At 36.6% G+C, this 13,132-nt stretch overlaps 4 gene segments (V, D, J or C); 1 reads left to right on the top strand and 3 right to left on the bottom strand.

Moving 5' to 3' along the window:
* The window catches only part of LOC119504145, a 116,148-nt gene that overhangs the window by 24,067 nt on the left and 78,949 nt on the right, over nucleotides 1-13,132 (top strand).
* LOC119504157 lies at nucleotides 1,135-2,113 on the bottom strand. The segment is given in 1 exon segment: nucleotides 1,135-2,113. A coding segment is annotated over 1 exon segment (402 nt).
* Nucleotides 5,735-7,476, bottom strand: LOC119504176. The segment is given in 2 exon segments: nucleotides 5,735-6,098; nucleotides 7,458-7,476. A coding segment is annotated over 1 exon segment (312 nt).
* LOC119504191 lies at nucleotides 9,980-11,463 on the bottom strand. The segment is given in 2 exon segments: nucleotides 9,980-10,469; nucleotides 11,392-11,463. Coding segments are annotated over 2 exon segments (378 nt in total).

Here is a 13,132-nt window from a genome sequence, read left to right as displayed (position 1 = left end):
ACTGAAGACGCAGCAGTTTATTACTGTCAGAGTTACCACGAAATAAACAGTGCTGATGTGTTCACACAGTGATTTAGAGCCGTACAAAAACCTCCTTCAGTTTGACTGAAGTGAAACCGGCCTGCTGCAGGTGCAGAGGGTTGGTGAAGAGACTGTGATGAGGAGAACTGGTCCAGTGAACACAACACAAGAGTCATCAAGCAGAACCACAATGAATCTAAATAAAACTGGAACAAACTCACAGACGCTCTTCCATACACAGTTTAAACTTATAATCTTGTCCTTCAGTCTCTTTATGAGTAAACTGGGGAGGATAAACTCTTGTTGGACTTTAGCCACTGATATCAAAACATGTTGAAAAGTGTTTCTACCAACAGCTGCACAAAACAATATAATGTAACAAGAGTTGAAACAGAATCAAGATTATCTAATTTAACAAAAATACAACCATCTCCTGTACTATCAGGTGTAGTATCCCGTACAAAAAAGAAGTTTATTCATTATTCATTTGTGCTATTAGCATACTTCTTTCAAACTTAAAATAAGAGAATATGCTTTCAGTTTACTTTTTATGTACTTATCAGAGATATACTTAACAAAATTATACTTGAGTATACTTGGCTTATACTGCCAAGTATACAGAAATGTTTCAGTGTACTTGGCAAGTTTAGAGAAAAGTCCAAGTGAACTGAAACGTTTACAGTAAAGTATATTTGGCTAAGTACTATAAGTTCACTTAAAGACAACTTACAAGTATTCTGAAAACTATTTAAACTAGTAGTTTACTGAGAGTATACTTTAAAGTGTACATTCAAAAACTAAAAAGTGGGCTACAAGTATATAACTAGTTCACAGTACAAGCTCACTTGTAGTATAGTTCATATTATAGTTGCAGTACAAAATACAACTTGGATCTAAGCTACTTAAAAGTATACTTATATAAACTTAAAAGTGGACCAATTTAGTCCCAAGAAGTGTTGAAGTATTACTAGTAGATTGATATTAATATTTATTTCATAAAGTATACTTGGGATTATACTTTTTTTTTGTAAGGGATATCAGGTTTAATACTGAGATGATCAAGAAGGTATTTTTCATAATGAATATGTTATAAAATAAATACAAAGACACTCATTTATTATAATCCACAGTTTTATTTAATGATGGTTTAATGTTCATGCCACATTTCTGATGAATGAATAGTTTCTCTTTGAGTGAAAATCATTTAATGAACATAAAGAAGAACATGCAGAAGATGAGTATTAGAAAGCAACATGCAGAGTAAAACACTGAGTAGAGAGCTGTGAAACATGCAGAAACATGTGAACAGAGGAGATCTGGAGCTTCATCCAGATCTCTGTCAAAGAAGCGGCATCATTTGCAGACAGGAAGTGTTGCTGAAGCTCTACTCTGAGCAGCGGTCAGGCTCCAGGCTTTGAGTGACAGGCCTCTGTCCACTCAGACTGGCCTCACAGCTCACTGAGCCCGCCTTCCTCCACTGGTCTGCAGGGAGGCTCAAGGTGCTGCTCCAGCTGTAGTGGCCGTCCCTCCCCAGGACCTCCAGGCTGTGTGACGCCCCTGAGGAGCTGCTGCTGCACCCCACCTTCCAGCCCAGCGTCCAGGCTGAGGGGAAGCCCCCGCTGGCCAGACACACCAGTGTGGCACTGCCCTGCTGCAGCTCCTCTCTGGAGGGGGGGAGGACGGTCAGGGTGGGCTGCACCACACCCACTGGAGGAGAGAGAGGGGGAGGAGAGGGGGGGAGAAAAGACAAAGCAATGAGAGTGAAGGCTTGGTAATAAAGAAACATCACATCCTGCTCATTTATTATATTTCATCAAATAAAACAGAATAACTTGAGCTGCTGCTGCTGCACTCATAAATCACTCAGTATCTCACCATCAGCCTCATGATTCAAGTGTGAATGCAACTAAAAAGGTTCATCGATGAAGATTATTGATGACATCTTCGTATGTGTTTCATAATGTGTGACAGTGAATAACTCGTCCCTGAGATGATTTTCTTCTGTTTAAACTGACAGTTAAATACAGTTAAAACCTTTGTCATCTGTCTCTTTCACTTCCTGTTCACTACATGTACAATTAATGAACCGTGAACACAAAGATGAGCTGCATTTACCTATAAAATCACATTTGTGTTCAACAGGAATCTACATCACATTTTAAATCAATATATATTTTTTTATATTTACAAAATAAACGAATCAAAGAATTTAACAAACACATTTAGTGTAAAGTTTAAATAAATTTGTCTTTAAAATGTTTTTAAAGCCGATATTAAATAAATCTTATTACAAATAGAATATTAGAAAAATAATAATTATTAATCTTATTATCTACATTACTGAATGAATATTGATTTCGGTAAAGATTCTTCTCAGATTATGAGTTCAGCTTTATAAAATAACATAAATTATCAATAACATAAAAAACTGAACTAGATCAAATTAAAATTTAATATTTGATAAAAAAATAATATTTGCTATATGTTGTATAAAATAAAAAAATCTCTGGTACTTACAGTTAATGATGAGTTTGGTTCCTCCACCAAAAGTCAACCACAGTGATACAAACTCATTAAGTGGCCGTACAAAAACCTCCTGCACTGTGAACAAGCATCTATCCACTGAAAATACTCTCTGCTTTCTCAATTAACACATAAACATTTATACTTTATTGAATCTACAAACATTAAATTAATGATATGGATTGAAATTATTGTATAAATGAAGATTAATTATATAATTTTGCTTTACTTTTCTACACCAGACAGAGAAACGATCACAGTCTCCTTGTAACAAAGTCATTTTTTCACAGTTTTATATCAGTTGCTACATGGTTAAATGAACATGATGCTTTTTAATAACAATAATAACTCATAAACTCATATTAAGCAGATCTGAAATATGTTATTTATCTCCAGTAAACCCTGTCAGTAGATTAAAGGCAGACAAACAGACATATCATACCAACCACAGTGGACACAAACTCATCCTTAAATCCTCAACTGCACTTCTAATATAAATATGTTTCTTCTGTTATCCATTCAGATGATAGATGGTGTAAATCCAAGCTGTATTCCTCCTGATTTAGTGTCCCACGTTGCCTTCAGTGTGTTGAGAGCAGAGAAATCATTTCCATAGAGAGGAGGCTTTGCATCGTCAGCTGATCCTCCAGTGAACTGAGAAGGTTTATAGTCCTGTGAGTTCAACACTGCAGGACTCAGATGTGTCAGTCAACACAGCAGAAAGCACAACCAGCATGACTCTCATCACCATCCTCATCTGGACGCTGGCCTGCTGCTGTTTTACAGGTTCATTCACTCAGCAACATTTCAGACATGATGTGCTGCCTTTTCTCTCATTTATTTCTGCTGATCAATGAATGATTTGTTTTTGTCTGCAGGATGCAGCGGTCAGGTGACTGTGACTCAGCCTCCAGTAGTGACATCTACTCCAGGATCCACCGTCTCTCTCACCTGTAAGACCAGCCGAGCTGTTTACAGTAACTTTCTTTTGGGTGACTATATGCACTGGTATCAACAGAAATCTGGACAGCCTCCAAAGCTCCTAATAAAACTTGTGAGCACACGTGTATCAGGAACAGCAGCTCGGTTTAGTGGCAGTGGAAGCAGCTCTGACTTCACTTTGACCATCAGTGGAGTTCAGACTGAAGACGCAGCAGTTTATTACTGTCAGAGTGCCCACTATATAAACAGTGCTTGGGTGTTCACACAGTGATTTGTAGTCGTACAAAAACCTCCCTCAGTCCGACTGCAGAGACACTGAGCTGTTACAGCAGGAACCGACTGCAGCTGCTGAAGAGGAAGAGACTCTGACACAGACCACTGAACACAGAGCTGACAGGAACCTCACCAAGCACACACTACACATTCACACTATACAGTATAGGCACATCATACTGTACATTTCAGTTTGTCTATAGAGCAAAAAAAAATAAACTAAAAACCTTTAATGACATCATGATGAATTTTATACTTTAGCACAAGAACTGCTTTATATTTTATTCCCCTGTCTCCCCCCCTGTCCTCACTAATTAAGATAGTGAAACTAATAGTTGCGTGTTATTTTCCACAGATAGAAGTCTAGAAGATATAAAACTATTTACTTTTAGAATATAAACAAACTACATTAGAAAACGATCTCATCCTGAACAGGGGCCATAAGTAAAATCCCCAAATTTATGTAACTTAATTGTATCATAACATATCCCATTGTGTATTAAATGGAGATCTATTTTGAGGGGTGGGAGTCACCATTAGCTAGTTTTGTAATTTCTTATTTTATTTTTTATTTATTCATTAATTTTTTTTGGAGGGTATCTATTATTTTAATTATCATTATTATTATTATTATTATTATTATTATTATTATTATTATTATTATTATTATTATCATTATTATTATTATTATTATTATTATTATTATTATTATTATTATTATTATTATTTTTAATTAACGTTTGGTTTTGAATTATGGATTTTTTCTTTTGTTATTGTTAATAATTCCCAATGCATATCTTTAAAATCAATCAAATTTGATCACAAAGAAAAACAAAGTACATTTACTCAAGTGCTGTATTTAAGTGCATTTTTGAGGTATTTTTGAAGTATTCTTCTTTTTGCTATATTCTCTTTCTACTCCATTACATGTTAGAGGATAATCTGCTGTATGTCTTAATACAATTATTTTTTTAATCAAGTTCATTCACTCAGCAACATACAGATGTTCATGGTCTCCTGAGGATTAATCCTACTGACTTTAACTTTAGCACCACCATGAGATTGATCTTTTAGTTTTTAGTCAAATGTCTCCAAAGCTATTGGATGGATTGTCATGAAATTTGGGTTCAGATATTCACGGTGCCCAGAAGATCTGCTACAAAGACTTATGTGATCCCCTGACTCCTGTTGTAGGAACACCCCATGTAATTGGTGGATTTGCACAAAATGTTCTATAGACTTTCATGGTTCCTGCAGCAGATGTGGGTGGTAATTCTCTGTAGGTTCATCACTATGAGAAACCGCTTTCATATTGCCATTTGATAAATGTTATTATCAAAATATTGACTATAGCCACTTTAAGGATGTGTGTGAGAGTTTGTTACAGAATGTTTTGATATGAATTTAATTAAATTCATCAAAAATGTTCTACATTGTTGGATTCTTCGTTCACCGTGGAGACGTGTGAGAAAATGTATTTACTTATTTTATCATCACAAAACATCAAGTCAAATAGCAAAAGGAGCAAGTCTCTTTATGTAATACATAAATCATTAGCTAAGTGGGCTACAAGTATATAACTATTAAACTAAGAGTATACCTATTCACTTGTAGTATACTTGAACTTTACTTAACTTCATAAAATAAACTCTAAGTATACTACTTTGTCGTGAGGGTTTTCATTTTCCACAGAGAGGAGAATCAGTTGAAGTTATAAAACCAGTTAATTTCTTTCTACTCTTCATAAAATAAAAGAGCAAACACTTCATGAAGTTATGTATCAGTGAAATCTTTATTAGCAACAACATCAGTGATCAACATGACAGTTATTAAGCTCACTCACATGAAGCTGCTGAGCGACACACATTCCTCTCTAAGTTGTTGTTGTCCAACACTTTACAGCAGTGTTGTTCTCTGTCACACAAAGCTTCAGTTTCCTCTACAAGCATTCAAACTGCTATTGATCAGAGCTGCTCCCCCCCCCCACAGAGCTCCTGTCCTGGGCTTCAGCCGGCCCCTCTAGCCCTTACACTGGCTCCTGTGGAGGGACTGGGTCTGGCTGTGGCCCTGATGGAGGACCCTGCAGGAGTACAGCTCTCCTTCCATCCAGCGTTCCTGGCTCAGGCTCAGGGTGCTGCTGCTGCTGTAGCGGCCGCTCTTCTCCTCCTCTGAGCTGCTCAGGACCCCCTCCGTCACCTCCGTACCGTCCACCTGCCAGCTCACCACGGCTCCCTGAGGAGAGTAGCCGGTCAGCAGGCAGGCCAGCGTGGCCGAGCCCCCAGAGAGCTGCTCAGAGGAGGGGGGAAGCAGAGAGACTGAGGGCCTGACCATGGTGCCAGCTGGAGGGGAGAGCAGAGACACACAAGGAGCAGATGAACTTCCACTGTAGGACAGACAGCTGGACATGAGACAGTTATGATACCTGACAGAGGTTAACACTACTGTGGATCAGCTGTGTGCATGATACTGTGATCAGACAGAGGAGAGGAGCTGACACATGGCAGGAAATGAGGAGTTAACATATAAAACACAATAGTAAAACTTTGTTTTTTATTTAAAGTAATGAATCTTCTACTGTGGAACTCATCATAAATATCTAATAATTAATATGCAACATGATTTATCTGTGAATTTAATGAGAACATTGTATTAATGATCATTAAATGAAATCTTTCTATCTTCTTTATAATGTGTGACAGTAAATGATTCATTGCTGCGATGCAAATGTAACATCTGTATTCAGTTATAGACTTTATCATCTGTCTGTTTCACTTCCTTTTCTCCACTTTAAACTAATGAACTGTGAAGTCAAACTACAGCGATACTAAATGAACATTTTAACGGCATTTGCAACAGTTTTTATACCTAACAATCGTTTAAGTGTTATAGTAAAACATAAAACATAAGAAACTTGAAATTAAATTTTGCTGTTATTTTCTGAACATTAAAATGTTCCTGCAGAACAAATTTACAACCAAACTTTATTAAACAAATATCTGATTGGAAAAAAGCGAAAATTATTCTGCATATATTTCACCATAACATCTTCTTTAATACTAAAAGAATATTAACATTAATATTTTCCTAAACTTCAATATCAGCCAAGCTTAATAGACAGCAAAACATAATATCCGCATCATGTAATTTATCCAAAATATTTTTTTAATTTTTTTAAAATTCTGATGCAAATTTTAGTATTAAAAGAATATTTCATGTTGTATAAATTATAAATCTCTGGTACTTACAGTTAATGATGAGTTTGGTTCCTCCACCAAAAGTGTACCACAGTGATACAAACTCATTAAGTGGCCGTACAAAAACCTCCTGCACTGTGAACAAGCATCTATCCACTGAAAATACTCTCTGCTCTCTCAATTAACACAGAAACATTTATACTTTATTGAATTTACAAACATTAAATTAATGATATCAATTGAAATTATTGTATAAATGAAGATTATTTCTTTAATTTTGCTTTACTTTTCTACACCAGACAGAGAAATGATCACAGTCTCATTGTAACAAAGTCATTTTTTTCACAGTTTTATATCAGTTGCTACATGGTTAAATGAATATGATGCTTTTTAATAATAATAATAATTCATAAAATCATATTAAGCAGAACTGAAATATGTTATTTATCTCCAGTAAACCCTGTCAGTAGATTAAAGGCAGACAAACAGACATATCATACCAACCACAGTGGACACAAACTCATCCTTAAATCCTCAACTGCACTTCTAATATAAATATGTTTCTTCTATTATCCATTCAGATGATAGATGGTGTAAATCCAAGCAGTAATCCTCCTGATTTAGTGTCCCACGTTGCCTTCAGTGTGTTGAGAGCAGAGAAATGATTTCCATAGAGAGGAGGCTTTGCATCGTCAGCTGATCCTCCAGTGAACTGAGAAGGTTTATAGTCCTGTGAGTTCAACACTGCAGGACTCAGATGTGTCAGTCAACACAGCAGAAAGCACAACCAGCATGACTCTCATCACCATCCTCATCTGGACGCTGGCCTGCTGCTGTTTTACAGGTTCATTCACTCAGCAACATTTCAGACATGATGTGCTGCCTTTTCTCTCATTTATTTCTGCTGATAAATGAATGATTTGTTTTTGTCTGCAGGATGCAGCGGTCAGGTGACTGTGACTCAGCCTCCAGTAGTGACATCTACTCCAGGATCCACCGTCTCTCTCACCTGTAAGACCAGCCAAGCTGTTTACAGAAACAGTAATGGTGATTTTATGAGCTGGTATCAACAGAAATCTGGACAGCCTCCAAAGCTCCTAATAAAATATGCGAGCACACGTGTATCAGGAACAGCAGCTCGGTTTAGTGGCAGTGGAAGCAGCTCTGACTTCACTTTGACCATCAGTGGAGTTCAGACTGAAGACGCAGCAGTTTATTACTGTCAGAGTGCCCACTATATAAACAGTGCTAGCGTGTTCACACAGTGATTTGTAGTCGTACAAAAACCTCCCTCAGTCCGACTGCAGAGACACTGAGCTGTTACAGCAGGAACCGACTGCAGCTGCTGAAGAGGAAGAGACTCTGACACAGACCACTGAACACAGAGCTGACAGGAACCTCACCAAGCACACACTACACATTCACACTATACAGTATAGGCACATCATACTGTACATTTCAGTTTGTCTATAGAGCAAAAAAAAATAAACTAAAAACCTTTAATGACATCATGATGAATTTTATACTTTAGCACAAGAACTGCTTTATATTTTATTCCACTGTCTCCCCCCCTGTCCTCACTAATTAAGATAGTGGAACTAATAGTTGCGTGTTATTTTCCACAGATAGAAGTCTAGAAGATATAAAACTATTTACTTTCAGAATATAAACAAACTACATTAGAAAACGATCTCATCCTGGACAGGGGCCTTAAGTAAAATCCCCAAATTTATGTAACTTAAATGTATCGTAACATATCCCATAGTGTATTAAATGGAGATTTATTTTGAGGGGTGGGAGTCACCATTAGCTAGTTTTGTAATTTCTTATTTTATTTTTTATTTATTCATTAATTTTTTTTGGAGGGTATCTATCTATATTATTATTATTATTATTATTATTATTATTATTATTATTATTATTATTATTACTATTATTATTATTTTCAATTAACGTTTGGTTTTGAATTATGGATTTTTTCTTTTGTTATTGTTAATAATTCCAAATGCATATCTTTAAAAAAAAAAAAAATTTGATCACAAAAAACAAAGTACATTTACTCAAGTGCTGTATTTAAGTGCATTTTTGAGGTACTTTTGGAGTATTCTTCTTTCTGCTATATTCTCTTTCTACTCCATTACATTTTAGAGGAAAATATACTGTATATCTTAATACAATATTTTTTTCATTCAAGTTCATTCACTCAGCAACATACAGATGTTCATGGTGTCCTGAGGATTAATCCTACTGACTTGAACTTTAGCACCACCATGAGATTGATCTTTTAGTTTTTAGTCAAATGTCTCCAAAGCTATTGGATGGATTTTCATGAAATTTGGGTTCAGATATTCACGGTGCCCAGAAGATCTGCTACAAAGACTTATGTGATCCCCTGACTCCTGTTGTAGGACCACCCACATGTAATTAGTGGATTTGCCCAAAATGTTCTATAGACTTTCATAGTTCCTGCAGCAGATATGGGTGGTAATTCTCTGTAGGTTCATCACTATGAGAAACCGCTTTCATATTGCCATTTGAAAACTGTTATTATCAAAATATTGACTATAGCCACTTTAAGGATGTGTGTGAGAGTTTGTTACAGAATGTTTTGATATGAATTTAATTAAATTCATCAAAAATGTTCTACATTGTTGGATACTTATTTTATCATCACAAAACATCAAGTCAAATAGCAAAAGGAGCAAGTCTCTTTATGTAATACATAAATCATTAGCTAAGTGGGCTCCAAGTATATAACTATTAAACTAAGAGTATACCTATTCACTTGTAGTATACTTGAACTTTACTTAACTTCATAAAATAAGCTTGAAGTATACTACTTTGTCGTGAGGGTTTTCATTTTCCACAGAGAGGAGAATCAGTTGAAGTTATAAAACCAGTTAATTTCTTTCTACTCTTCATAAAATAAAAGAGCAAACACTTCATGAAGTTATGTATCAGTGAAATCTTTATTAGCAACAACATCAGTGATCAACATGACAGTTATTAAGCTCACTCACATGAAGCTGCTGAGCGACACACATTCCTCTCTAAGTTGTTGTTGTCCAACACTTTACAGCAGTGTTGTTCTCTGTCACACAAAGCTTCAGTTTCCTCTACAAGCATTCAAACTGCTATTGATCAGAGCTGCTCCCCCCCACACAGAGCTCCTGTCCTGGGCTTCAGCCGGCCCCTCTAGCCCTTACACTGGCTCCTGTGGAGGGACTGGGTCTGGCTGTGGCCCTGATGGAGGACCCTGCAGGAGTACAGCTCTCCTTCCATCCAGCGCTCCTGGCTCAGGCTCAGGGTGCTGCTGCTGCTGTAGCGGCCGCTCTTCTCCTCCTCTGAGCTGCTCAGGACCCCCTCCGTCACCTCCGTACCGTCCACCTGCCAGCTCACCACGGCTCCCTGAGGAGAGTAGCCGGTCAGCAGGCAGGCCAGCGTGGCCGAGCCCCCAGAGAGCTGCTCAGAGGAGGGGGGGAAGCAGAGAGACTGAGGGCCTGACCATGGTGCCAGCTGGAGGGGAGAGCAGAGACACACAAGGAGCAGATGAACTTCCACTGTAGGACAGACAGCTGGACATGAGACAGTTATGATACCTGACAGAGGTTAACACTACTGTGGATCAGCTGTGTGCATGATACTGTGATCAGACAGAGGAGAGGAGCTGACACATGGCAGGAAATGAGGGGTTAACAAATAAAACACAATAGTAGAACTTTGTTTTATATTTAAAGTAATGAATCTTCTACTGTGGAACTCTTCATAAATATCTAATAATTAATATGCAACATGACTTATCTGTGATTTTAAATGGGAACATTGTATTAATGATTATTAAATTAAATCTTTCTATCTTCTTTATAATGTGTGACAGTAAATGATTCATCGCTGTGATGCAAATGTAACATCTGTATTCAGTTATAGACTTTATCATCTGTCTGTTTCACTTCCTTTTCTCCACTTTAAACTAACGAACTGTGAAGTCAAACTACAGCGATACTAAATGAACATATGGACTCTTAAATTTGTTTTAACTGCATTTGCAACAGTTTTTATACCTAACAATCGTTTAAATGTTACAGTAAAACATAAAACATAAATAACTTGAAATTAAATTTTGCTGTTATTTTCTGAACGTTAAAATGTTCCTGCAGAACAAATTTACAACCAAACATTATTAAACAAATATATTATTGGAAAAAAAGCGAAAATTATTCTGCATAAATTTCACCATGACATCTTCTTTAATACTAAAAGAATATTAATATTAATATTTTCCTAAACTTCAATACCAGCCAAGCTTAATAGACAGCAAAACATAATATCCACATGTAAATTATCCCAAAATAATTTTTCATTTTATAAAATTATGATGCAAAAGTTAGTATTAAAAGAATATTTCATATTGTATAAATTATAAATCTCTGGTACTTACAGTTAATGATGAGTTTGGTTCCTCCACCAAAAGTCCACCACAGTGATACAAACTCATTAAGTGGCCGTACAAAAACCTCCTGCACTGTGAACAAGCATCTATCCACTGAAAAAACTCTCTGCTTCCTCAATTAACACATAAACAATTATACTTTATTGAATCCATACATATAAAATTAATGATATCAATTGAAATTATTGTATAAATGAAGATTATTTCTTTAATTTTCTTTACTTTTCTACACCAGACAGAGAAACGATCACAGTCTCCTTGTAACTAAGTCATTTTTTCACATTTCATATCAGTTGCTACATGGTTAAATGAACATGATGCTTTTTAATAATAATAATAACTAATAAACTCATATTAAGTAGATCTAAAATATGTTATTTATCTCCAGTAAACCCTGTCAGTAGATTAAAGGCAGACAAACAGACATATCATACCAACCACAGTGGACACAAACTCATCCTTAAATCCTCAACTGCACTTCTAATATAAATATGTTTCTTCTATTATCCATTCAGATGATAGATGGTGTAAATCCAAGCAGTATTCCTCCTGATTTAGTGTCCCACGTTGCCTTCAGTGTGTTGAGAGCAGAGAAATGATTTCCATAGAGAGGAGGCTTTGCATCGTCAGCTGATCCTCCAGTGAACTGAGAAGGTTTATAGTCCTGTGAGTTCAACACTGCAGGACTCAGATGTGTCAGTCAACACAGCAGAAAGCACAACCAGCATGACTCTCATCACCATCCTCATCTGGACGCTGGCCTGCTGCTGTTTTACAGGTTCATTCACTCAGCAACATTTCAGACATGATGTGCTGCCTTTTCTCTCATTTATTTCTGCTGATAAATGAATGATTTGTTTTTGTCTGCAGGATGCAGCGGTCAGGTGACTGTGACTCAGCCTCCAGTAGTGACATCTACTCCAGGATCCACCGTCTCTCTCACCTGTAAGACCAGCCGAGCTGTTTACAATTCCAATAATATGTACTGGTATCAACAGAAATCTGGACAGACTCCAAAGCTCCTAATAAAACTTGTGAGCACACGTGTATCAGGAACAGCAGCTCGGTTTAGTGGCAGTGGAAGCAGCTCTGACTTCACTTTGACCATCAGTGGAGTTCAGACTGAAGACGCAGCAGTTTATTACTGTCAGAGTTACCACAGCGGTGGTGTGTTCACACAGTGATTTGTAGTCGTACAAAAACCTCCCTCAGTCCGACTGCAGAGACACTGAGCTGTTACAGCAGGAACCGACTGCAGCTGCTGAAGAGGAAGAGACTCTGACACAGACCACTGAACACAGAGCTGACAGGAACCTCACCAAGCACACACTACACATTCACACTAATAACTTCATTAAAAACATTATTAAAATATCTAATAACACATCATGTTCTGTTCACATTTACTCTCAGCTAAAGAGACAAATGTTGCCTGATCACATATTTGAGTCATGATTTCTTCCTCCATAAAAATCAAGTTCACATTATTCTCTGTATCTTTTTTTTAATAAAAAAAAAGATGTATTATTTACTTTTATTTACTTTAATGTAATATCACTCTCTATACCAATTTACAAAATATAAATATTGATATTTACATGATGAATCCAAAGCAAGTGGGCTATTAGTATACTTATTTTAAACCTGAGAGAGAGAGAGAGTATACTTTCAGTTTACTTTTGCTTATCAGAGATATACTTAAGTGTACTTAGCTTATACAGACAATTAC

The sequence above is a fragment of the Sebastes umbrosus genome, chromosome 16 (assembly GCF_015220745.1).
Source record: "Sebastes umbrosus isolate fSebUmb1 chromosome 16, fSebUmb1.pri, whole genome shotgun sequence".
NCBI lineage: Eukaryota > Metazoa > Chordata > Actinopteri > Perciformes > Sebastidae > Sebastes > Sebastes umbrosus.
This window is presented reverse-complemented; position numbering and strand designations above follow the sequence as displayed.